Below are 26,658 nucleotides of genomic sequence, written 5' to 3'. Positions count from 1 at the left end.
TCCACACAATCGTATGCTAAAAAATGCCTAAAATGGTCAAACAGAACAGAGAATCTAGAAAACAATCCATGTACTTACAGCCAACTGATCTTCGACAGAGGCACCAAGAGCATATATTGGAGAAAGGACAGCCTCTTCAAAAAATGGTGCTGACAAAACTAGATATCCATATGGAGGAGAATGAAACTAGACCCCTACCTCTTGCCGTATACCAAAATGAACTCAACTCAAAGTGGATTAAAGACAAATACAAAACCTGAGACTATAAAACTCCTAGGAGAAAAAATAGGGGAAACACTTCAGGATGTAGTAGGTAAAGACTTTATGAATGAGACCCCAAAAGCAAAGACAACAGAAGAAAAAATAAACAAATGGGATTATATCAAACTAAAAAGCTTCTGCACAGCAAAGGAAATAATCAACAGAGTGAAAAGACAACCTACAGAATGGGAGGAGATATTTGCAAACTCTACATCTGACAAGAGATTAATATCCAGCATTTACAAGGAATTCAAACAACTTGACAGTAAAAAAAGGAAATACTCCGATTATAAAATAGGCAAAGGAGCCATATAGACATTTTTCTAAGGAAGACATACAAGTAGCCAACAGACACATGAAAAAATGCTCAACACCACTAATCATCAGGGAAATGAAAATCAAAACCACATTGAGGTATCAGCTCACCCAAGTTAAACTGGCTATTATCGAAGACACAGAGAATAACAAATTCTGGCTAGAATGCAGAGAAAGGGAAACCTTTATACTGTTAGTGGGACTGTAAATTAGTACAGCCATTATGGAAAATAGTATGAAGATTCCTCAAACAACTACAGATTGAACTACCATATGACTCAGCAATCCCACTGCTGGGTATATACCCAAAGGAATGGAAATCATCATGTCAAAGGGACACCTGCACTCGCATGTTCATCATAGCTCTATTTACAATAGCCAAGATATGAAACCAACCTAAATGTCCATCAACGGATACCTGGATAAGGAAAATGTGATATATACATATGCACAAAAGAACACTACTCAGCCATAAAAAATAATGAAATTGTGCCATTCACAGCAACATGAATGAGCTTGGAGAAAATTTTGTTAAGTGAAATAAGCCAGGCACAGAAAGAGAAATACCACATGTCCTCACTCATAAGTGGGAGAAGAGAGAGAGAAAGAGAAAGAGAGAGAGAGAGAGAAGAAAGATCACAATAATATGTTTACTTTTCAGAAGAAGGGAACAAATCTATGACTACTAGAAGTGGAAAAGAGGTAGAAGGAGGGGTGTTAGGGCGAAATTGGTTAATGGACACAAACAATGGTTACATTTTTCAATAATGAATATATTAATTATCCTGATTTGATCATCATATTTTGTACAGAAATACTGATAGTCAACTGTGTACCCTGCAAATATATATAATAAATTATGTTTCAATTTTTAAAATGCTTAAAATGGCAAACTTTATGGGATATATATTTTACCACAATAAAAAAAAAAGAACAGAAAAAAATTCTTATCACAGAGGAAAGACTGGAAATTAAACGCCATACCTGAAGCCCAGACAACTTTGAAATCTGTCTCAAACTATTATTTGCTCTTCGGTCCCACTCAATTTCCAAAGAAATTTGTTCACAAGACATTGTCTGCACCCCAGGTCCACTCACTTACCTAAAAATCATTTACTCCTACACACCAATCTCCCCTTACCCTAGGAAGAGGATATTTAAGCATCAACCATCCGGCCTTTTCTCTGAGTTTTTTTTTTAACATGGCTCTTGTGCTTATGCAGGTTAATAAATTTGCCTTTTCTTCTATTAATCTGCCTTTCATCAGCTGATTTTCAGTAAACCTTCAGAGGGCAAGGGGGAAGTTTTCCCTTGGCCCCTACACTGTCTTCACCAGAACTAACTCAACAAAAACTCAGTTTGGTGTGAGAAGCTTATTATATTTACATGGCACTGAGTTAAATCATGTGACCAATTAACCACCTCTTGGCAAAGGAGACACATTATCAGCCCCTCCCATGTGTCATGCCCTGCACTAGGCACTTTATATCGGTTTTCTTGGTTAATGCTCAAGATAACAATATATGATAAGTATTGTTATCCTTATTTTGTACATGAGGAAACTGAAGTCAATTACTTTAACTAGAAGACACAGAGTTGGGATGTGAACCTAGATCTGTCTGCTTCTGAAATATGTATATTTCAGAATATACATACCTCCTTCCTCTATATCTGGCTTTCCTAGGGAACCACAGGAAATTGCCTTTTTGTTTGAAGGCAAGTCTTTGGGTCAGAATATCTTCAAGTGATTGTAAGTTTCACAACCAGAGACACAAAGATCATGGCTGTTTTCTCACCAATCCACATCCAATGGCTACGGTATGATGGGCACTCAGTAAATATCTATTAGATAAAATCATAAATGAATAAGAGATAATCCTCTGTAGTGTGATGCAGGCAAAAATGTCAACTAGAGAAGAGTGGGGTCCCTGCCACCCCTTCTCATTCACCTGTCATTGTCACCAATCACTGTTTCACCCAGTCTTGGATGTGGAAACAGTGCATGCAATAGAACATTCTGTGATCATAGAAATGTTGTATATCTGCACTGCCCAGGTTGGGAGCCACCAGCTGCAAGTGGCCATTGAGCACTTGAAATGTGGCTAATGTGACGGAGGAACTGAACTTTTTATTTTATTTAATGTTAATACATTTAAATTGAAATAGCCACATATGGCTTGTGGCTTCTGTATTGGACAGTACAGTTCCAGAGGCTCTGTTTCAGATGATATGGCAGGCTAGGATATTTGTGACAAAAACAACTAAATATGCTGTGCTTTAAAAAAAAAGTTTGAATGCTCTTGAAAGCATCAAATAGCAGACAAGATAGTATGAACTACTAAATAATTATCATAGAACTAAATAAAGGTACATACTCAGGACAGGCGAACTGAGAACTGAAACTGCTTCTCCTCTAAGGACAGTTGCTGAACTTGGTAAACTTGAACTGCAGTTTTCATGACCTTTCAGGGAGAGAGAAACAGAAGATAAAGTCCAGGACCCACCCAAAGTAGAGACTCCTCTGGGATATCTTCCCCTCCGTAACGCTGGAATCCCAAAAGGCCACACCGTCAGTGTAACAGTGACCCAGAACTAAACTCAGCCCACCCACTCCTACCACCAGGGCATTGTGAGGAAATTATATTGGACATCGCCCAAATGATTTAGAAAACTCTGGGCCATGAATATGAAGAGGCCTCTGACTGGAAGAGTCCCAGTGCAGTGGCAGAAACACATGCAAATCCTTTCTGGAGGAACACACAACCATTCTGCCTCAATAAAGTGCCACGAGCAATATTCCAAGGAAAATGAGTGTGATAATCATTAGTGCTATTCACCAAATATTTCTGTCTCTCTGCCTTTCAGAAACTTGGCAGGAATGTATTTCTCTACCTCCTTTGAAATTATGCATGACCATGTGACTTGCTTTGTCTAGTAACATGACAGTTGAAGAGATGTGGGTCACTTCCAGAACAAAGTTTTGTGAGCCGATGTACTTTCTCTTCACCCTCCCAAGGAGATTTGTGGAAGTACATGTAGAGTTGGAGCCACTGTCAGCCTGAGATCTTGAGTACATATGATGATAAAAGTCTCCCTAATGACTTATGTTGGACATAGAGTGAGAGCAAGAAATAATCTCTTGTTGTGATAACATTTGGGAAATGTGGGAGTTGTTTGTTACTGCAGTAACCATAACCTAGCTTACCCTAAGTGATACAATGAACAACTTAGAGTCATACACAACTAAGCACACAAGGAAACAAGGCACCGTGAGTGAGAACCAGCGGAGCTAACAGATCATAAATGGACATACAAAGACTTTAGATACTGGAAATATCAAACACAGATTATAATAAAGTATGTTGCTGTCTTTAAAATAATAAAAGACAAGCTGGAAAATATCTACCAGAATGGTCACTGGAAATAGGCTGACAAAAGAAAGTCAGCCCTGTTTAGACCCATATGGGATTTCATGGATGCTATGAAGTCAAAATGTAACTGTCCGATGCTTTCTTTTGGTTGCCACCGAAGATGAATACAAATGATAGGCCCCAGAGAAAGTCCTTGTTCCAGTCCCTAGGGCTATGTAACAAACAACTCAAATATGGTGATATGAATCAACATTTTATTATGCTCCTGGATTCCGTGGTTGGGAATTCTGAAAAGGCACAGCGAGATGGCTTTTCTCTGCTCTGGGGTGTCTGGGACCTCACCTAGAAAGACTTGAAGGCTGCTTGGGCTTCCTTATGGCCCAGCATCTAGGTTCCAAGCAGCCCAATAGAACCAGACAGGAGCTGCATCGCTTTTTATGGCCTATCAGTCTCAAAGGGAGAGTCTATGTCAGCGGGAGGATGGGCAAAGTCAGGTTGTAAGAAGAACACGGCAACAGGAGACATTGCTGCACAGTCTTCTTCTCACGCAGTATTTCTGTCCTCCCAGGTAGTCCTTTCTCTGTCTTGTGGTATGCTAACAGCCTGTAGTCACTGTCCTCTGCTTTCTCCCTCTCCTATCTCCCGACAAGAAAACCAAGAGGTATCTGGCATCAGCCGTTTCCTCGGGTGTGCTAACAACCCTTTAACTGAACCATACATTGTATGCTCAGTCTCTCACTCTGTCTCATCACCCACAAGCAAGAAACTAGGGGACTCACCTGAAGGAGAGAGGAGAGAAGCCCTGTCAGCTGGCCCTGAAAGCAAACTTCATTCAATACTTCAGGGTTGATTGAAGTCTGGGTCGTGTGAGGACCAAAAGGACAGTTCATGTTGAATCCACACTATCCCCCACTCTCCAGTCTCCTGTTCCCAGGAAGAGCTTCCCAGGCTTGTATTTTATATTCGGGGCACACGTGCCACCACACACTCCATCACCTGCCACCTTGGAACTCTCCCTCCACAACCCCCATTTTTCTTTCCACTTTTATTTGTAAAATGTCTAACAAAGAAGGATGCCACTGGAAGACATTCTCAATAAAAACCAAAGATTTATATTTGGAAAAGGAAACTCCATTCTGAGCAGGAAAATGTCCTAAGACAATGAATCAACTAGATAGATATCTTATAGAAACATGCCTCATTGACTAAGAGCACTGCTGGACTCCTCTTTAGACGTGGTGCTTCCCAGTCCATCAGAGAGGGAGAAATACCCATTATGTCACTAAGTCTTATACAGTGCTTCCAGGAGAACCCCAGACTTCTTATAATAAAGCATGTTTTTTTATAAAGTGGCCTTAGATTCACTGGCCTCCTTTCTCCTTATTATAGTAAAAATAAAAATTACGAATACATTTACATGAATACCTTATTGCAGGGATCTGGACAATGTCATTTGCCATAACTTTGTGGCTGTGACTGCAGATATCCAGGACCAAATGCAAGTTATATCCCCCTGGTTACTCAGCCTATGCTAAGTACAATAAGTTTCTATCAGGTAAACAGCAATGCCACTGAGACCTCAAGATCTAATACCCAGGATTACTACAGCCATCACTGGTTGAAATAAGAAGATTAGCTTGTTTTCCACCCAATTCTTTTGTGTTTTGTTTTGTTTTAAGAGCAATAAAATACATTTTTTAAAAAAACAGCTTGTCAAAAGAAAAAAAGAACAGAGAAAATATATTTTAAAACCTGTGCTTTTCTACCAGAATTAGTGGCTGTTAATATTTTCCTGTATTTGCCCTAAGTTGGTTTTAAAACAAGTAGATAGAGTGCTAAGGATAACATTAAGGACATCTTTGACTCTCCTACTCATTCTCGATCCAATCTCTTTTTCCCAGAGATGAACATCATCTTTAATTTAATGCATATATCCTTCTAGGATTTTATGCTTTTATGAATGTACATACAAGTCCAAGTTTTTTAAAATCTAGTCATACACATAAACTGGTATTTTTAATCAACTTACTTAATTGGGCATGCAATTAGTGTGAGTTTCAGAGAACAACTTGGTCCAACCAAGAAGTTCACTTTTTCACCAGGTCTTCCCTTGTTATTAGAGACAGTTTTTTTTTTTGTTTGTTTGTTTTTTAATGAGAAGCTACATTTTATTATTATTATTACAAACATAATTAAAGTTAAAAATTAGACTATTTTTGATACACGACAAACATACATTTTCTCTGTGTGTATAGCACACAAATAATACATAAATTAATTCCATGTCTGAACAAATCCTTTTTAAAATTTTAAACGTTAATACATTAGCTTATTAAAATTTGAATATGGTACATGTTTCTGGTCATGAGCTCCGAGTTTCTTCTCACCATTTTCCTTGTCTATAGTACTGATATACAGTTTGTCATGGCTTATTTTTTAAAATAAGACTATCGTATACAACTGTGTAATATAGTGAGCCTACATTACAAAAAATATATACAAACACACAGAGAATACATAATTATACCTTGCCTGTATCCATAAATGATTTGAAGCAGGTAATACATTTGCTTTTAATTGCAAATTACAACAGTTTAACCTAATGCTCACTAATTGTTTTAAAAAAAAATTAGACACACCCTGATTCTCTCAATTAGAACCCAAACTTTCTGGAATGTTTACCTTACATTGTTACATTTGACCAGCTTTGGTTCAAAAGCCACTTGAGCTTTACATCCAGCAAGAGATGCCCAGTCCTCTGTAGAGAAAACAGCAATAGGACCAAACTAAGCCGTCATGTCACCGAGCAGCTCTGTGACATAAGCCCATCAGGCAACTTTCTGGGCCTACACTTAATCACTTCTGAGAAGAGCTAGAAAAACTCTTGGTGTGAATTCAATCTCTGTGTGGTGAAACCTCGTTAGTCCTTTACTCAATTCTTGTTTTATATTGGACTTGATTCAGAAGTTGCACTCCACAGCCCTGCTCTTCTCACCAAAGCTCTTTCACCATGAACTTTCACATCTTATCCTGTGAGTGTCATGGTGGTTAATGTAAGAACAATGTACAGTCTTCAAAGAACACAGAGCCAAGGTTAAGAAAGGGTGAATTCCTCTTCCCATTAGGAAAAGATAATCATGTGCCTACATGTTTCCCGCTCTTCTCAGAGTCACCTAAGTGCGTCTTCTGCTGAAAAATAAAAACATTTTTGCTGCATGACATTGCTCAGACAACCCTTCTGTGCTTCATTTCCTCATCTGCCCTAAATGTGTTATTATTTTCAGGCCGGAAGGTTATTAATTATTTGTTGAGCTCCTGTTAAGTGCTGCCATGACAGCACCACAATGATCAGTGTAAAAATGTGTAAATTCTTCAAAGCTATTTAAGCTATCTGACTTGAGAGCCAGTCTAGCATGGACAGTGGCCTGGATGCAGTCCAAGCGCCAGGCTGTGAGCAGGCTGCACGGCTGTCCCAAGGCTGCCATATGCAGTTTTAAGAGTCATTCCAGGCACAAAGCACACATCTGTGGGGTTGCACAGAGACTGAACACCAGCTTGTGTGCTGCATGCCAAACCAGGTGCCTGCAGGGCTGCGTCCACCCAGAGGGAGCCTTTCTTTAATGCTCTGATGGCTCACGTGGCTACTACAGACCTGGCTGGGAGGCAAAGAGCAGGAAAAGCTAGAGAATATGGAAAAATAATGTTCTGGGGACACCAAAGACCAGACCAGAAAAGTTGGACCTACCATTAAACCAAGGGGCCAACATAGGACTAGAAACAGAAACAAAGGCATGATAGTAGCAGAAACAGGGCTGCAAGCAAAGACCAAGTGGTTAAGGAAACTGGCAATTTACTAATTGCTTAAGACAATTTCTTCCTTTCTTTTTTTCTTTTCTTCTTCCTTTCTTCCTTCCCTTCCTCTCCCTCCCTCTCTTCTTCCTCCTCTTCTTCTCTCTTTTTCTTTCCTTCGGTATCAATCTCAGAGCAAGAATGCGGACCCTCAGTTCACACATGGCAGTAAAGTAGACATTCCCTTTTCTAAAATCCTTGACAACCAATTATCTAACAGAGCTCACCATATCTCAGCTGCAGGACTCTGGATATTTCCTACCTCATCTCCCACACACAGACTATCTCTCCTCCCGCAGGCCCAACTGTGTCTCTGCGTTTCAGCTGGAAATATGCTGCCTCGGGGAACAATCTAACTGAGCATCTATCAGGAACATACGTGAAACTGTCATCTATGGCCTCTCCCCCACTCTGAGCGCACCTTTCTCAGAGGGACTTCAGTCTGTGTTGGGATGTACTTGTGCACACTTGGGGTGCACACACAGCCTGTGGAAGCACTTCCCGAGGCAACCCCTGGCCCCCTTCCGCACCTGGCTCTTTGACGGACCACACACAGCTCAGCTCCCCTGCAACCGGTTGCTGATCGTCACCCCTCAGGCTTTTCTCTGCAGTCAGCAGCCAGCTGGGCTCCACAACCCACCAAGGACAAACTCAGTATGTGTAGGTATGAAATTATTATTGAAATGAAATACGAATAAGTTCAATTTTACCCAGGATTTAAAGATCAACTTAATTGTCGCTTTGCTGTGTAGAAAATAGGCATAAGTGGAAACCAGCTCCCAAAAGCAACTAAAATTACTCTAACCTTAACTCAGCCAAATGTGTGCTTTACTTTTATCTTCTTGTTTGAAAATTCTGATTGCTATTATCAGTGAAAATACTACCAGCTTAATAATCCTAATAAGCCGTCTCTCTCCTAACGCCCCTGCATTCATTTCTCTATGATCCTCAGCCCTCAAGCTCAGATCCCTCTGCTCCTTGCCCCTGTCTAGCTAGTCTTCTGGAGCCCTCAATCTGAGGGCACTTGAAGCCAGGTCCCTACCTGGGTACTGAAGGGCTTAGGTCAGCAAAAGCATTGATTCTCCAGGCTGTGGATACTCTGTCCTGAGCAATAGGAAAGAGGGTCAGAGCACAGGGATACAATGTCCTCAGGGTCCCTAAGGAAGTGAATAGAAACTATATTTACCAAGCATCTACTATGTGTCAAGCATTGGGTTAAGCACCTTTACCAATATGATCTCATTTCATCCATATTTTTTTTAAAAAAGAAATGAGATGGTTATTGTTCTCCCATTTTACAGCTTAAGAAACTGAGGCACAGAGAGGCCGAGATTCAGATACAGGTTACACTTTAAATTGAAACTAAAGCAGTCATTTTCAAATCCAGGATTTTCCTGAGGCTTGGTTTATATTCTTTCTTTTTTCATCTTTTCACCATCTTTAAAACTTTAAACACACACACTCCAACGTGTCACACCCCAAGCTTCATTCAGCTCACTGGGACCACACCAACTCCACTTGTGCTGCCACAAGAAGTCGTCTTGTGAGAGACACCAACGTTTCCCGGCCACTGCAAAGCACGTGTCTGAATTTCTTGTAAATATGTCTTTGACTGGGGAGGCTGCAAATCTTTCCTGGTCTTTACCTTTCAGACCTGTGCTTGTCTCGACATGTACAAAAGCGAGAGTGAGAGCACACTCCCTCCGCACACCTGCAGGGGGCTCAGATAGGAGCCTGGCATGGCCGGCGCCCATCTGCCTGGCGCACGCCCTGCCAAGGTGTCAACGTGACTTTCTCAATAACAAGGAGCAGGCCACATCATGAACGTGTCTTTTTATAGTTTGAGTGATTCTTGTCATTTTTGGCACTTCTTGTCTGACCCTCCTGTTTTCGATGAGACATGTGAGCAGTTGTTAGATGTCAGCAACTCCTCTTTGAAACGAAACAACACATTTGACTTGTAACTGTCATCCACTCCCCTCCAGCTTTAAATGTCAGTGTGCGGTAAACTAGGTTCCTCTCAGCTGCCAAAGCACTCCTTTTAATAAAGGTGTCCATCAAGTCCATCCTTTTAATGCTCCTGAGGCTTCCGTCTTCACTTCCAGCGCCAGCCCCCCATATCCCCGGCTGCTGCCCACCCTAGTCCGACCACTCCTCTGCCTCACCCGTTGCTCCAGACACAATGGCCTTCCTTCCTCCTTCAGAGGCACCAGCTCCTCCTCTCCCTTGCCTTGCTGGTGCCTCTGTCTGGAATACTCTGCCCCTCTAGTCTGTTTCTTCTCAGTTTTCAGGTCTCAACTCAAATGTCACCTCCTGGAGAGGCCAGCCCTGACCGTGGTAAGCAATATTGCCCAGACCTGTGTCAATCACTCTGCTTTGTTTCTTCTTAGTGCTCAGCACTATTTAAGATCCTCTTCCCGCTGTGTCTGTTTACTTGCTCAGTCACTCTTATTTACTGCTTGTCTCCCCCACTGGTCTGCAAACTCCAGGAAAGCCTGATCTTGTCTGTCTTCTCACTGAGGCATCCCTGGTACTGAGAACAACAGCTGACCCAGATTAAGTACTTAATAAAAATTCAGTGAACAAACAAATGAATCCAAACAACCTCATTCATCCCATTGATTGAATTTATAAGTAAATATTATAACTATACCTTAAAATTAAAGATATACTGATAAAACATTGCTCTTTTCTTTATCTCTTTAAGTTTTTATTTGGAAAAGGAATACTGTTGGTCTAAAAAAAAAATGTTTGAAAGCGATGTCCCATAGCATCCTGCTTTGGAATGTTTCAAGATAAAAGGAAAAGAGGGAGGGACAGCAAGGGGCAGCAGAACCAGCCCCTGCTGCCTCCTCCTTGGCTGCACTAGGGATTCTAAAGTAAAGTCACGAAAGGAAAATAACCTTCTGGGTTGCCACACCCTTTCCTGGCCTAGAAGAAACTTTTTCCCCACCCATCCACCCCCAAATTCTAAAATCTCTCTACCATCTCCAAAGGGTTGGCTGGTATTCCTTGCAAGGGGAGAAGACTTAGGTTCCAGGTGGACTTTGAACATACATATCCGGGAGTCCTGGCACGGTGAGGTGGGTAGATGTCAGTCCAGGGAAACAATGATATCAGCTCCTGTGTGAACGCAGGGAAAACATCCGACAGCTGGAAGGCTCTGGCAGTGAAGCCAGCTTTGCCAAGTCCAAGCTGGGAGGCAGGAGCCAGGGGAGCAGAGCCAGGTTTCAGGGAGCAAGAGGATGAGAACTGGGCTCTACCATTGACCCACAGACTTTTGCCAAGTTTCCTTAACCTGTCAGTTTTTCCATCTACTGAGTGGCCATAATTCACTGACCCTAAGGGTTTAAACCACACAATAGGTATTAGGTAGATGTTGGTTCCTCTCTTGTCAAGAATCACAGCTACGAACTGCTGCCGTTGGCCTTTGTTGGGCTCTGCCGCCTTGCCAGCCTTCTGCAAGCCAACACGGCATAGAGAGAAGGGCAGAGTCAGGTGGTGTGTGTTCTTCCTCCAGCTGCCCAGAAAACTCAGTTTCTTCTTTCATAAAATTGAGGAGACAGGAGTGGGGAGCAGAAATTGCAAAGAGCCATGAGGAAACTTTTGGAAATGGTGGATATGTCCATTACTGTGACAGTGGTGACTGTGAACAGGTGTATACGCGTGTCAAGACTTATCAAACTGTATGCTTCTGATAAATCAACTCTACCTCAATAAAGCTTCTTTTAAATGGAGATATCAATGCCTGCCCACTCTGTACATAGAACAGGCCCCGGTGCGGTAGTGTAGACGATGATGTTTGAGAAGGAAGTACACTCACTCACAATCAGCGGTGTTGTTATTGTCCTGGGCTCTGGGAGACACGTGGCCCACAGGATGGGGATGGGACAGAGGCCAGGAGCAGGCACTCTGGAGTCAGACCATCCGGACCTGGAGCAGCCCCCCGTTGGTGACAGGTGATCAAGGCCCGCCACCCTGCCACAGCCTGGAAACGTGGGTGGATGAGCAGTAAGCAGTGGGCGTGGGAAGAGGTCAGGATTTTGTCTCCTCCTCAGAGCCACCCCACATACAGCTGCCCTCGAAAGGAAACCTGTGCAGGCTTCTATAAGAGACAACAGCTTTAAAAAAGTGCACCCAGGAGGAGAATGGGGACAGACTTGCCAGGCAGGCCCAGCACAGGTCACAATTCTTCCTCACATGTCCCCGCATGACAACACTCCCACTATCTCTCACCCCAAGGATCCCTACTATGTTCCCTTCCCTGTGGCTCCTCCTCCTGTGTCAACCCCTGCTGCGCTGGGCAGTGGGATACCCTGAAGTAAGCTCCAGAGTCCTGGAATACAAAAGACATTCAGCACCTTTCCCGAAGAGAAAGTTGCCTCAGAACCACCTCAGGGCCTTTCAGGTGAGTTCTCCAAACTTGGAAAATCGGAGCCTGGGTTACGTCGGTCAAAGGTAGGAGAAAAAGGACCTTGTAGGAGGCTGAGTAAAAGGTTTTCCTAGCTACAGATCATCTCAAGATTAGATACTGAAAGCCCAAGAATTGGCCGTCAAGGTCAAAGGGTCAATGCCAAGAGTACTAAGGTTGAAGTATGGACAGTGTTCTGCCACTCACCAAGTGCTTCCACATGCACAGGTGGTCGTCGCAACCCCACGAGGCTGGCAGGCCTCTCTCACAGGAGGAACCTGAAAATTAGGGAAGTTAGCAACTTCTCCAAAGTCAGGGACCCAAACATTTTTCCTCCAAAACAACCTATAACTATTCCACGATACCCTCACTGTCCCCTGATGGATAAGACCCCTTGCCCAACGCTCTTACTGTTTATTCCCCATGAAGGGGCAGGGCAGGTTCCGGTTTCCTTGCTGCGAGCCTCTCCCTCATGGCCCTGTCTTCTGAGAAGGCCTGGCTCTAAGACTGATCACCTCAGCGATGGTGGACCTGAAACCTCATGGGAATGAGAAACTAAGTTCAAATCTGGGAGAGCCCGGGGTTGAATAACAGAACCTCACTTTTAAGAGCATCTGCTTTTTTTTTCTTTTCCTGCTTCTGCATTGTTGCTAAAAGACAAGAGTTTCAAACCCATTTATTCACCTCTTCATTTCAAGCAAGCAGCAGACATTCATCATTAATGATAATGTGACTTTCTATGTTGATTTAATTGAAAACCATAATGTATCCAAGTGATTTATTTTTAAAATTGTTAAAAATGTTTTCTATTGATTCTTCTCTGCCAAACTCACATAAAGAAGTGTTTTGTATATGTGGTCCTCAATCGGTATTTCAGGCAGTGGTCCTCCACGGAAGGGGGGCACAGACTCTCAGATCTTCAGGACCATCTATTCTCCATCCTATAGGATCTGTTCCTGAGGACAGAGTAGTGAGAGATCAGAATCTTTTGGAAGTTGAGTACTGCTCTCCACCTTAGCCCCAGCACAGGGGAAGGGCTGGGTCCGGAGACTCCTGGGATGGGAAGGTAGCTAGTGACCAAGTGTCAAGGGCCCATCTCCCAAGCTGTCCTCAGATATCCACAGCCCTGAATCAAGGTCCTTTTGGTATTTTCCTCTACAACTCTCTACCACACCTCAGTATATGGCCTGTGAGTTTTGGAGAGAAGCCCGAGCCCCACTCCACCTCCCACCCTGCCCTACCTGTTCTCATAGGTTGATGATGTTCTAATCTGTACAGAGTTTTCATTCCTGATATCTCTCCATTCCAGAAATTCACTTAGAAAAGTGAGAATAGGAAGAAAGATAAAAAAGGATCAATCTCGTTTGTGGACTGGGCCTCGGTTTGGGGGGGGGTTGTTTGTTTGTTTGTTCTGATTGTTGTTTGTGTTGTTTTAAACATTGGTAAATCTGGATACCACTGAATCTGGCAACAATACGGAGAGAAAAATGATTCCAACTGCATACAAGTCAAAACAGATGGGACCAAATCCCCAGGTCGCTGGAACACAGAATAACCCATCACAGTTCCCGTCATCAGAAAGCACACTCCAGCACAGAGTTCCAGGCACACATCACAGAAATACAGAAAGTCGCAAGGGGTCCCTGAGCACTGGGGAGAGGACAAGAAGAGGAAGGTGAAACCCAGGCACCTCCCCACCACTCCTCATGACCACTAGATTCCTCTACCCTTTGCTCCTTCCTACTTTCTACCTACAACCTTTCAGCATATCTCATGTGTGCGCATGTAAATGTGTACGGTACATGGTATGTATGTGTGTGTATGATATGTGTGTGTATACAATTTATGCATGTGGTATATGGGTATATATGTGTATATGATATATCTGTACATCACACATTAAGACAGATAGATTTATATACCTTAGTACAGTTTTCCCTTTACTCCAAAGCTTTGCAGATCCCTACACCTTATGTTTCAAAATGAGTAGTTCCTGTATCTCTAAAGACACTTTGCCATTCTCTTTTCCACCACTTCCTTCCCTAACATGAAATCCAGATCAGTAGGTGATATCTGGTGGTGACTTTTCCTTTGAAGGAAGTCACAGACCATATATTGGGGTGAATGACCTACCTCTTCATCTGATATAAAAATACTGGTTACTTTTTATTTATACAAGACAAGCAATTTGGGAATTAATGAGTGAAACATACAATTATAATTTTTGTGCCAGAATAAGAGTTTATTAGGAGGTTAACAAAGGATTTTTATTGCATCTCCAAAGATCAAAACAGTGACAAGGAAGAGTTATTACAATTTTGTTCTGTTTCACAGCATGCCCATCTGCTCTACCACACTTGATGTAATTATTTCTCAATCACATTTAGATAAGTTTTGTTAAAGGATAACATGTTATAGAAATGTGTCATCATGATCATAGATATTACTTGATCCTCTTGTAGGTTTCTCTGTGTGACTCAGAAGACAGACTCTGCAGTCTTTTGTGCTGAAGGATCAAGCCACGGAATACAGCGGAAGGCTAGAGCTGGCCCCTGGAAGCCGGTACTGGTCTAAATGTTTCTGCCTTTATCCAAAGTGTGGCTACTCTTGGAGATGTTGGGATGGAGTAGAGTTGAGATGCGCGTGAAGCCCTCCTCCTCCTCCTGGCAGCTGGCCTCTAGTGACCAAAGGTGTTACAAGGCCCACACCGAGGTCGCAAGGCACAGGGATTGGAGACGCAGGGCCCAATGGGCTTGTCGCATGCATTGGTTGTGGCGCAGGGATTACAGGGGAGCCTTCAGACAAAAAACGTCATTGGAGCAAGTTAGAATAACATGAGCTGAAGAGATAGGAAGATACTAAATGCACTTTGTGTGAGAAACATCATTCTTCCTTGCTCTACCTCCAACCAAAAGCTTGAAATTATAAATTCATTTTTATCAGGAAGACTATTCATCTGCACAGCAACCTCATGTGCCCAAGGGAAAAATCATTAGCCCTGTACTCACTTGCAGTCCTCGCTCTCCAGCAGGGTCCGGTACGTGTTGATCTCACACTCCAGCCGGGCCCGGACGTCCAGCAGCACCTGGTACTCCTGGTTCTGCCGCTCCAGGTCACAGCGGATCTCGGCCAGCTGCTCCTCCACGTTGGTGATCATGCACTGCAGCTGGGACAGCTGCGAGCTGTAGCGGGCCTCGCTCTCCGTCAGCGTGTTTTCCAGAGAGTCCCTCTGTGGTGGGAAACATAAAGAATGTCAGAGAGCTGCTCCTTGAAAGGGTTTCACCATGGGGTTCCAGAGTAGCCACAAGCTTCAAGAGCTGAGGACAGTGTGTGGCCCAAAGGGCATCCCAGAGCCTCTGCTTCCTCGACATCACATTGCTCCCCAGCAGGTCTGCACAATACACACCAGGTTGTGCTGGGCCTGCAGCTCGATCTCCAGGGCGTTCACTGTGCGTCTCAGCTCGATGATCTCAGACTGGCAGGACTGCAGCTGCTCCGAGCTGGACACCACCTGCTTGTTCAGCTCCTCGGTCTGAAATACCCAAGGGGAGAAGACAGGATCAGACCCTGCCTCAAGGGCTCTGGGGGGTCTCAAGTCCCGAGTGGCCATGCACTTAGATGCCCACCTGCGTGGTGAACCATTCCTCCACTTCTCTGCGGTTGGTGTCCACCAGGGCCTCATACTGACACCTGGTCTCATTCAGCACCCGGTTCAGGTCCACGGTGGGGGCAGCGTCCACCTCCACGTTGAGGCGGTCTCCAATCTGGCAGCGCAGGGTGTTGACTTCCTGATGGGGTAAGGGCAACATTTAAAATATTACAAAGTATCCTGGTGCTCTTCTTAAGATAATAAAATTTAACTTCTGGTCATTCTTAAGCTTTCAACACGCTCTATTCCCTCTGATCCTCTCATTAACCACTCCTCATTCAGAGAGATGTGGTGATTTGGCCTCAGTGCTGTGACATGGCGAACCACAATTTAAACTCCGATCCCCAAACATCCAGTTGAAAGTTTTTGCTAGTATACCATATAGCCTCTTCTGTTTGATTCTTAAGCATGGATAATAAAAAGGACAGAGCTAAAGAGGAAATAAAGAATGCCTACTTCAAAATCTGCCATGCCGGGATAGAAGAGACTTGTCACCAGTGCAGATTTTGCTGAAGAAAGTTAGTATCAGTTCAGTGCACCGCTAATCTCTTCACAGAGGCAGAATAGCTTGGTACTTGAGTTTAGGTGGATTTCACCCAGGTTTGAATTGGATCTCATCTTGATGACTTCCTATACAGCTTCTATAAGCTTCTTGAAGCCTCAATTTCCTTATCCTAAAATGAAAACTACCTCTGGAGCTTTAAAGCACTTAGCACAATGTTTGGCACATAATAGACACTCAATTAATGTTACCTGTCACCATTTACATTATTCTGGGATTTAAGGTTTGCATAAAATGTCTGTCTTCTTTGTGCAGCTGACTTAGCAACAACAGTGAGAATTTTGATTGATGTTTCTTCCAAGCAACAGTGAATGGCAGAAAGAGATCTGGACAAGAATGAGGAGAGTTGCATTTTGTTTCCAGCTCTCCCTCTCTGCTGAGTGGCCCTAGACCATCCTGCCCTCTCCAGCTATAAAATGGAGAATTGGGATAAAGTATCACCACTGCATGTGTTCTGAGCCATGGAAGAGGCTGTGGCTGGTACCTTACGGCCGAGTTTCCCTCATTAGCAGGCTTGCCAGCTTTCTTCGCTCTCATCCCTATCTCTGGCAGAAAACCCCCAATCTCATATCTTGAATTTTTAGATTACTTGTTCTCTACAAATCCCTTTTTGTTTACAGAATATCTTCCCCGGCTAATTGAACCTCAACAGATAGCCTGTCCTGCAGCCCGTGGTGGTTGTGAAACAGACTCTGACGAGTCTGATCCTGTCGCTCCTTGGGGAACTTCACCTGCTCGTGGTTCTGCTTGAGAGACAGCAGTTCCTCCTTCAGGGACTCCACCTGGGCCTCCAGGTCAGACTTGCACAGGGTCAGCTCGTCCAGGATCCTGCGCAGGCCGTTGATGTCTGACTCTACCAGCTGCCGCAGGGACACCTCCGTCTCATACCTGTGATTACAGAAGGATCAGGGACAGGCCAGGCAAGAACAGTCCTGGCCTTGACCCTGCTTTGGTTTGGTTTGTCAGACAACTAGGAATTAGGGTTTGTAGTTTTTGTAGCCATCGCAACACCGAGCTCTAGCTCCTGAAGGAAAATGCACTGGTAATTTGTTTTTTAAGAGCCAGAAGGATAAAAGCCTATAAACAGATTTCCAAAATTAATCCATGTTCTGCATTCTCATGATTGAGTTCTGTGCATAGTAGGGCATCAGGGGACTGTGGCACCTACACTGATTGGGAGATGTCACTTTACAAGGGAGGAGCAGGTAGAGGAAGGAGCTTGAGTGCTGGAGGAGACATCGCTGAGCTCTGCTGGGCAGTGGCTATGGATCTTGGAGAAAGCGTCAAGGGAAGAGCTCAGTCAACTTTGTCAATGTTGACACCAGGCTAAGGGCAGGATGGGGAGAGAGAGGAGAAAGCAGCAGCAATGCCCCACTTGCCCACTCACTTGGTCCTGAAGTCATCTGCAGCCAGCTTCGCATTGTCGATCTGCACTACCAGCCTGGCATTCTCAGATTTGCTGCACACAATCTAGAAAACCCAAGACATTCTAGAATCAGCAAAGACTTGGTTATTTTTCACCAACAGAAATCCGTTTTTGCTTATATGGAAGGATCAGAATGAGAAATCATAGAGTATCTTTAAAAAACTATTAAGTGCTGCCCATGGACAATGGTGCTCAATAAATATTTGAGAAATTAAATTGGAAGAAAAGAACACTAACATATGCAAGGAAGGTATGAGTAGATAAATAATCTTCCTTTTTCTTTCCTGACAAGCAATACTGAGATGCTGATAATAATAATAGTTGCCATTTTACTAAAAACACCTACTATGTGCCTAGCATGGTTCTATTGGCTGAGGATACACAAATGAGTAAGCTCTGGATCCTGCTCTCAAGAAACGTTCAATCATGTGGGGAGATAAATACGTGAACGATCAATTGCAGGTCCTGGTCAAGGCAGCAGCCACACTCCCCGGCCATCCTCGATGGCTTGATACCATTTCCTCCTAGCTTCCAATCCTCCCAGTTTTAGCCAAACTTTTTATGCCTCCACTGGACACTGTGCACCAGAAGAAGCCCAGAGGCATGAAGGTCAGGACAATGAAGTCCGGAAAATTAGGTACCCAAAAGAGGAAGGCAACCAGCAGTCAGAGAAGCTGAAGGCCCAGATGAGGGAGAGAAAAAATGATCCAATTCTTACAAAAGGTTTTATTTCCTTAGTTTCCTTCTTAGGCTTTCCTCTCAAACCTCAGGGTAACCGATCCAGAGCTTGGCAAGTGCACGGAAGTATTCAGAGGCAGCTTTTAATTATTGCTTATTTATGCAGAGTGCTGTTACCTCTACCTAGACTAATGCTGTGCAACTATTTAGAGCTAACAGTCCCAAGTCTAAAATTAGATGGGCCCTTAAGAGAACAAAATGGAAAGGCCAGACATCAACCTTTCCATCACCCTGGAGCACATATTGTTTCGTGGTCATATCTCAGATTCTCTCCCTACAACTTCCCTCTAGAGGCAGTGTGGTGCCCACCTCTCACCTTCTGCTGGAGCTCCTCGATGGTCCGGAAGTAGGACTGGTAGCTGGGGCACAACAAGGGCTCCTGAGGCTGGCACCGCTCCCGGATGCGGCTCTCCAGCTCCGCGTTATCCCGCTCCAGCTGGCGCACCTTCTCCAGGTAACTGGCCAGGCGGTCGTTCAGGAACTGCATGGTCTCCTTCTCGTTGCCATTGAAGGAGCCCTCACAGAGCCAGTTACAGTTGCCCACATTGGCGGGGATGTTGCAGGCCCCGGGCAGGGTGCAGCTGTGGCAGCTGGGGGCCACGCAGGGCCGGGAGCAGCAGCTGGTGCGGCAGCTCAGGTTGGGCAGGCAGCAGGTGTACGGCATGGTGCTGGGAGGGAGTGAGATGCCCGGCCAAAGACAGAGGCAAGTTCTCCAATCCTCAGAGCTGTGGGCCTCCTTCCTCTGGGGACATTTATATCCCCTCTGCAGAGGGTGTGGACATGCAAGGCAGTCCTTTATTTTTTTTGCTCATTTGGCGATTGTCAAAAGCCCTTCCCCTGTATTTGTTATATGTTTCCTCAGAAGAGTCCCTCACCTCATAAAAGACTTTACTTGGGCTTCTCGCTAAGTCAGGACTCCTTTTCCATGCTGTGTGTCATGAAGAAAGAGCTTCATGGTGTGGCTTCAAAGAGCTGAACTCATGAAAGCCCTGGCCTTCATTAGTGGGGTGTGGCAGGCCAAAGGACAGTATCACTGCTCTGCTTCCTGGCTTGAGGGCCCCAGCTCTTGGCAAGCATAGCTCTTGCCTGTGTATCTTTCACTAGGTCAAATTTCCAAATGTCAAGTTCCAAATTTATGGTTCTCTGAAAGAGGAACATTAAAACAACCCGGTTCCTGGTGGCCCTGTTTCCTGATATGATGGGCCTCATTCATACCCATGATGATGTCAAACAACCAAATAAAAGATACCCACCAGGATGAGAGTTTGTCCAAGGCAGTATACTAGACATTGTGAAGAGTGAAGGGTAGAACCAGGGTTATGGCCAGAGGAGCTTGTCCTTGTTGACAACCTGCTCAGGCCCAAAGTAGTGCTAGACACTTTCCATACACATGATCTTATTTGCTCCTCACCATGACCATTCGAGGTAAATGATATAATTCCCATTTTACAGATGGGCAAATCAAGGCATAGAGGGTAGGTGAAAAGTTGTGAAGCCAGGATTCCAACACAGAACACTGTGTTTTCTATCATAACATGCTTCTTGAATATAAATGACCTACATCTTTCCCTAACTTCTTCAGGCAGGTCACCCTTACCTCCTCTCTAAGCTCTCATTTTACCTTGAGCATGGCGTTGCCAAAACTAATGTGCTTCTCTCTCTCTCTCTCTCTCTCTCTCTCTCTCTCTCTCTCTCCCCCCCCCCCACTCCTTTGTCTGTCTCTCTGTCTCCTTGAGTTTCCTGAAGGCAAGGGCAGGATCTAATTCATCTTTGGATCCCCAGCTCTAAGAACCTGGTACACGGTAGACACTATTGAATGAGTGTGCGTTGAATGGATGAAGGGATCATTAGGAAATAAAAACTGAGGCAGGAGGTGGTGAGTGACAAGTGAGTGGTTTACATACTGGGTAGAGCGAGTGCCTCCAGGATTGGAGATTCACAGGAGTGGATTTGTGCTGGGATGGGGAGGCTTCTAAAAAGCAGGTGGGGAGAATGTTGTGCACACAGGAACAGGGCAGGAAAGCCCAGAGTGTGGTTAAGGGACCCAGGTAAGTCTAGAAGGCTGGGAGGGGAGAGTTGTGGGTGGAAGTGGTGGAAAATAAAGCCATATGAGGAGGTCATGGTTATGTGGTAGAGAATCTCAATGGCAAAGCGAAGGGGCTTGGACTTCCTTGGAAGCAGCAAAGCCAATGTAAGCTTGCGAGCCTGAGTGTGGTGGGACAAAAGCTATTTTCGGAAATGTTTTAGCAAACACTTCTTTGTTTTAGAAAAATGGGAAAAGGGCTGGAGGTGGAGAGACTAGCAAGGAGATTGTTACAACAGTCCAGGCAAGCAATATTAAGAAGCTAAAGGAAGTTGCCAGACTAGAAGTTATGGCAGAGATGGTAATGACAGATAAGGTTTTAGAGCAGGTGTCAGCGTTAGAGAAGCGAGCCAAGGGAGAGTGGATGAAGAGAAGAGCAACGAGGGGCTGAGGATGAAACTTTAGGAAGTTCCCCAATCAGAGATCAAGAGAAGGAAAAAGAGTCAGGGATAAACGGAGAAATAGTGAGAACAAATGAAGAGAATGAGTTCACGGAGTCACAGAGGGACAGGGAGAGGAGTGCTTCAAAGAGGAGAGGTTGGTTAAAACTGCCAAGTGCTGCGAAGGAGGCACATCCAGTCAGGACCGTGGAGAGGGTCTTGGCTACATCAACCAGAAAGTCACCAGGACTCTTTTTTTTTTTTTTTTTTTTTTGTGGCTGCTAGAAAATTTTATTTTTTTATTTTTTTATTTTTTTAATTTTATCTTGTCGATATACATTGTGGTTGATTATTGTGGCCATTACCAAAACCTCCTTCCCTCCTCCCTCTCCTCCCTCCCCCACAACAATGTCCCCTCTGTTTGCTTGTCATATCAACTTCAAGTAATTGTGGTTGTTATATCTTCTCCCCCCCCCCAGTTTTGAGTGTGTGTGTGTGTGTGTGTGTGTGTGTGTGTGTGTGTGTGTGTGTGTGAATTTATTTATTTATTTTTAGCTCCCACCAATAAGTGAGAACATGTGGTATTTCTCTTTCTGTGCCTGACTCGTTTCACTTAATATAATTCTCTCAAGGTCCATCCATGTTGTTGCAAATGGCAGTATTTCATTCGTTTTTATAGCTGAGTAGTATTCCATCGTGTAGATGTACCACATTTTCCGTATCCACTCATCCAATGATGGACATTTGGGCTGGTTCCAACTCTTGGCTATTGTAAAGAGTGCTGCAATGAACATTGGGGAATAGGTGTACCTTCGACTTCATGATTTCCATTCCTCTGGGTATATTCCCAGCAGTGGGATAGCTGGGTCCTATGGTAGATCTATCTGCAATTGTTTGAGGAACCTCCATACCATTTTCCATAGAGGCTGCACCATTTTGCAGTCCCACCAACAATGTATGAGAGTTCCTTTTTCTCCACAACCTCACCAGCATTTATCGTTCAGAGTCTTTTGGATTTTAGCCATCCTAACTAGGGTTAGATGGTATCTCAGTGTGGTTTTGATTTGCATTTCCAGGATGCTGAGTGATGTTGAGCATTTTTTCATATGTCTCTTGGCCATTTGTATATCTTCCTTAGAGAAATGCCTACTTAGCTCTTTTGCCCATTTTTTAATTGGGTTGCTTGTTTTCTTCTTGTAAAGTTGTTTGAGTTCCTTGTATATTCTGGATATTAATCCTTTGTCAGATGTATATTTTGCAAATATTTTCTCCCACTCTGTTGGTTGTCTTTTAACTCTGTTAATTGTTTCTTTTGCTGTGCAGAAGCTTTTTAGTTTGATATAATCCCATTTGTTTATTTTTTCTTTGGTTGCCCGTGCTTTGGGGGTCGTATTCATGAAGTCTGTGCCCAGTCCTATTTCCTGAAGTGTTTCTCCTAAGTTTTCTTTAAGAAGTTTTATTGTTTCAGGGTGTATATTTAAATCCTTAATCCATTTTGAGTTGATTTTAGTATACGGTGAGAGGTATGGATCTAGTTTCATTCTCCTGCATATGGATATCCAGTTATCCCAGCACCATTTGCTGAAGAGGCAGTCCCTTCCCCAGTGAATAGGCTTGGTGCCTTTGTCAAAGATCAGATGGCAGTAAGTGTGTGGGTTGATTTCTGGATTCTCTATTCTATTCCATTGGTCAGTGTGTCTGTTTTTATGCCAGTACCATACTGTTTTGGTTATTATAGCTTTGTAGTATAGCTTAAAGTCAGGTAGTGTTATGCCTCCAGCCTTATTTTTTTGCTCAGTATTACTTTGGCTATGCGTGGTCTTTTATTGTTCCATATAAATATCTGGATAGATTTTTCCATTTCTGAGAAAAATGTCTTTGGAATTTTGATGGGGATTGCATTGAATTTGTATATCACTTTGGGTAGTATGGACATTTTCACTATGTTGATTCTTCCAATCCAAGAGCATGGAATATCTTTCCATCTTCTTGTATCCTCTCTAATTTCTCTCAGCAGTGGTTTGTAGTTCTCATTATAGAGATTTTTCACCTCCTTGGTTAACTCAATTCCTAAGTATTTTATTTTTTTGGTGGCTATTTTAAATGGGCAGGCTTTCTTGATTTCTCATTCTGCATGTTCACTATTGGAGAAAAGAAATGCTACTGATTTTTGTGTGTTGATTTTGTATCCTGCTACTGTGCTGAAATCATTTATCAACTCCAGCAGTTTTTTTGTAGAGGTTTTACGCTGTTCGATATATAGGATCATGTCATCTGCAAACAGGGACAGTTTGACTTCATCTTTTCCAATCTGGATGTCCTTTATTTCCTTCTCTTCTCTGATTGCTCTGGCTAGTACTTCCAACACTATGTTGAATAGGAGTGGTGAGAGTGGGCATCCTTGTCTAGTTCCTGTTCTTAAAGGAAAAGCTTTTAGCTTTTGCCCATTCAGGATGATATTGGCAGTGGATTTATCATACATGGCTTTAATTATGGTGAGATACTTTCCCTCTATACCTAACTCATAGAGGGTCTTTGTCATGAAGGAGTGCTGAACTTTATCAAATGCTTTTTCAGCATCTATAGAGATGATCATATGGTCCTTGTGTTTGAGTTTATTAATATGGTGTATCACATTTATTGATTTGCGTATGTTGAACCAACCTTGCATCCCTGGGAGGAATCCCACTTGATCGTGATGAATAATTTTTCGTATATATTGCTGTATTCTGTTTGCTAGTATTTTAGTGAGGATTTTTGCATCTATATTCATCAAGGATATTGGCCTGTAGTTTTCTTTTTTGGTTATATCTTTACCTGGTTTTGGTATCAGGATGATGTTTGCTTCATAGAATGAGTTTGGGAGATTTGCGTCCGTTTCAATCTTTTGGAATAGTTTGTAAAGAATCGGTGTCAATTCCTCTTTGAATGTTTGGTAAAATTCTGCTGTGAATCCACCTGGTCCTGGGCTTTTCTTTGTTGGGAGCCTTCTGATAACAGCTTCAATCTCCTTTATTGTTATTGGTCTGTTCAAATTTTCTGCGTCTTCACGGTTCAGTTTTGGGAGCTTGTGTGTGTCGAGAAATTTATCCATTTCCTCCAGATTTTCAAATTTGGTGGCGTATAGTTGTTTATAGTAGTCTCGAATGATTCCTTGTATTTCAGATGAATCAGTTGTAATATCGCCTTTTTCATTTCTAATTTTTGTTATTTGAGTCTTCTCTCTTCTTTTTTTTGTTAGCCATGCTAATGGTTTGTCAATTTTATTTATCTTTTCAAAAAACAAACTTTTTGATTCGTTGATCTTTTGAATTGTTTTTTGGTTTTCAATTTCATTCAGTTCTGCTCTGATCTTAATGATTTCTTTCCATCTGCTAACTTTAGGTTTGCATTGTTCTTGTTTTTCTAGTTCTTTAAGGTGAAGTGTGAGGTTGTTCACTTGCCATCTTTCCATTCTTCTGAAGTGAGCGTTTAATGCAATAAATTTTCCCCTCAATACTGCTTTTGCAGTATCCCACAGGTTTTGGTATGATGTATCATTGTTTTCATTAGTTTCAATAAATTTTTTGATTTCCTGCTTGATTTCTTCTTGGACCCATATGTCATTAAGTAGAATGCTGTTTAATTTCCATGTGTTTGTATAGTTTCTAGAGTTTCGTTTGTTATTAATTTCTAGTTTTAATCCATTGTGGTCTGAGAAGATACATGGGATAATTCCAATTTTTTTGAATTTATTGAGACTTGATTTGTGACCTAATATGTGATCTATCCCGGAGAATGATCCATGTGCTGATGAGAAGAATGAATATTCTGAGGTCGTTGGGTGGAATGTTCTGTAGATATCTGCCAATTCCAATTGGTCTAGAGTCTTGTTTAGGTCTTGTGTTTCTCTACTGATTCTTTGCCTAGATGATCTGTCTAATATTGACAGTGGGGTGTTCAGGTCCCCTGATATTATGGTATTAGTGTCTATTTCCTTCTTTAGCTCTAATAGAGTTTGTTTAATAAATCTGGCTGCTCCAACATTGGGTGCGTACATATTTATGATTGTTATGTCTTCTTGATGGATCAGTCCTTTTATCATTAAGTAGTGTCCCTCATTGTCTCTTTATGGTTTTTAGATTAAAGTCTATTTTGTCAGATATAAGAATAGCTACTCCAGCTCATTTTTCTTTTCTGTTTGCATGGTAAATCTTTTTCCATCCTTTCACTCTTAGTCTGTGTGAATCTTTACGGGTGAGGTGGGTCTCTTGTAGGCAGCATATAGTTGGGTCCTGCTTTTTGATCCAGTCAGCCAGTCTGTGTCTTTTAATTGGGGAATTTAAGCCTTTTACATTAAGAGTTGTTATTGAAAGGTGTTGATTTATTCCTAGCATTTTATTGGTTGTTTGGTTGTCTTAGGTGTCTTTTGTTCCTTGCTTTCTGATTTACTGTTTGGTTTCTGTGTTTGTTGGTTCCTTAGGTTGTAGATAGTGTTTTTGTTAGCTTGTTTTCTCTTCATGAATGCCATTTTTATTTTACTAGTGGGTATTGATATTTCTTGGGCTTTTATGGCAGTGGTAGTTATTTTTCAAGAACCAAACCCAGTACTCCCTTGAGGATTTCTTGTAAGGGTGGTCTTGTGGTAGTGAACTCCCGCAGTTTTTGTTTGTCTGAGAAATATACTATTTGCCCCTCATTTCGGAAGGATAGCCTTGCAGGGTAGAGTATTCTTGGCTGGCAATCTCTGTCTTTTAGTATTTTGAATATATCATCCCATTCCTTTCTGGCTTTTAGGGTTTGTGATGAAAAGTCTGATGTTAATCTGATTGGGGCTCCCTTATAGGTGATTCGATGCTTCTCTCTTGCAGCTTTTAAGATTCTCTCTTTGTCCCTGAGTTTTGCCAATTTGACTATGACATGTCTTGGAGAAGGTCTTTTTGGGTTGAATACATTTGGAGATCGTTGAGCTTCCTGGATCTGAAGATCTGTGATTTTTCCTATACCTGGGACGTTTTCTGCCACTATTTTGTTGAATATGTTTTCAATGCAATCTCCATTTTCCTCCCCTTCTGGAATACCCATGACTCGGATATTTGAGCGCTTGAGGTTGTCTGATATCTCTCTCAGATTTTCTTCAATGTCCTTGATTCTTTTTTCTTTCTTTTTGTCTGCTTGTGTTATTTCAAACAGCCCATCTTCAAGTTCAGAGGTTCTCTCTTCAACTTCGACAAGCCTGCTGGTTAAACTCTCCGTTGTGTTTTTTATTTCACTGAATAACTTCTTAAGTTCAGCAAGTTCTGCTACATTTTTTTTCAGGACATTGATTTCCTTGTACATTTCCTCTTTCAGATCCTGTATACTTTTCCTCATTTCATCATGATGTCTAGCTGAGTTTTCTTGTATCTCATTCAGTTTCCTTAGAATTATCACTTGAAATTCCTTGTCAGTCATTTCAAGGGCTTCTTGTTTTATAGGATCTAGAGTTTGAGATTTATTAACTTTTGGTGGTGTACTTTCTTGATTTTTTGTATTTCTGGTATCTTTTTTTTGGTGTTTATTCATTGTGGCAGGGGGTTTCACAGACCACCGGTTTGAGACTAATGAATAACTAGGATGTTGCTGTGGTTGCCA

At 42.7% G+C, this 26,658-nt stretch overlaps 1 protein-coding gene across 1 annotated transcript; it reads right to left on the bottom strand.

Moving 5' to 3' along the window:
* Positions 1-14,884: 14,884 nt before the first annotated feature.
* On the bottom strand, positions 14,885-19,249 carry LOC134387054 (keratin, type I cuticular Ha3-I). Its single transcript, XM_063109276.1, has 7 exons — positions 18,899-19,249; positions 17,806-17,888; positions 17,150-17,306; positions 15,834-15,995; positions 15,614-15,739; positions 15,216-15,436; positions 14,885-15,002 (listed from the first exon to the last, which is right to left on the bottom strand). The coding sequence occupies exons 1-7, from the start codon at positions 19,244-19,246 to the stop codon at positions 14,885-14,887; spliced, it is 1,215 nt and encodes a 404-aa protein (XP_062965346.1). The 5' UTR covers positions 19,247-19,249.
* Positions 19,250-26,658: the final 7,409 nt, after the last annotated feature.

The sequence above is a fragment of the Cynocephalus volans genome, chromosome 10 (genome assembly GCF_027409185.1).
Source record: "Cynocephalus volans isolate mCynVol1 chromosome 10, mCynVol1.pri, whole genome shotgun sequence".
In the NCBI taxonomy this organism is placed as follows: Eukaryota; Metazoa; Chordata; class Mammalia; order Dermoptera; family Cynocephalidae; genus Cynocephalus; species Cynocephalus volans.
The sequence above is the reverse complement of the archived record's forward strand: the minus strand, read 5'-3'. Positions and strand labels throughout refer to the sequence as shown.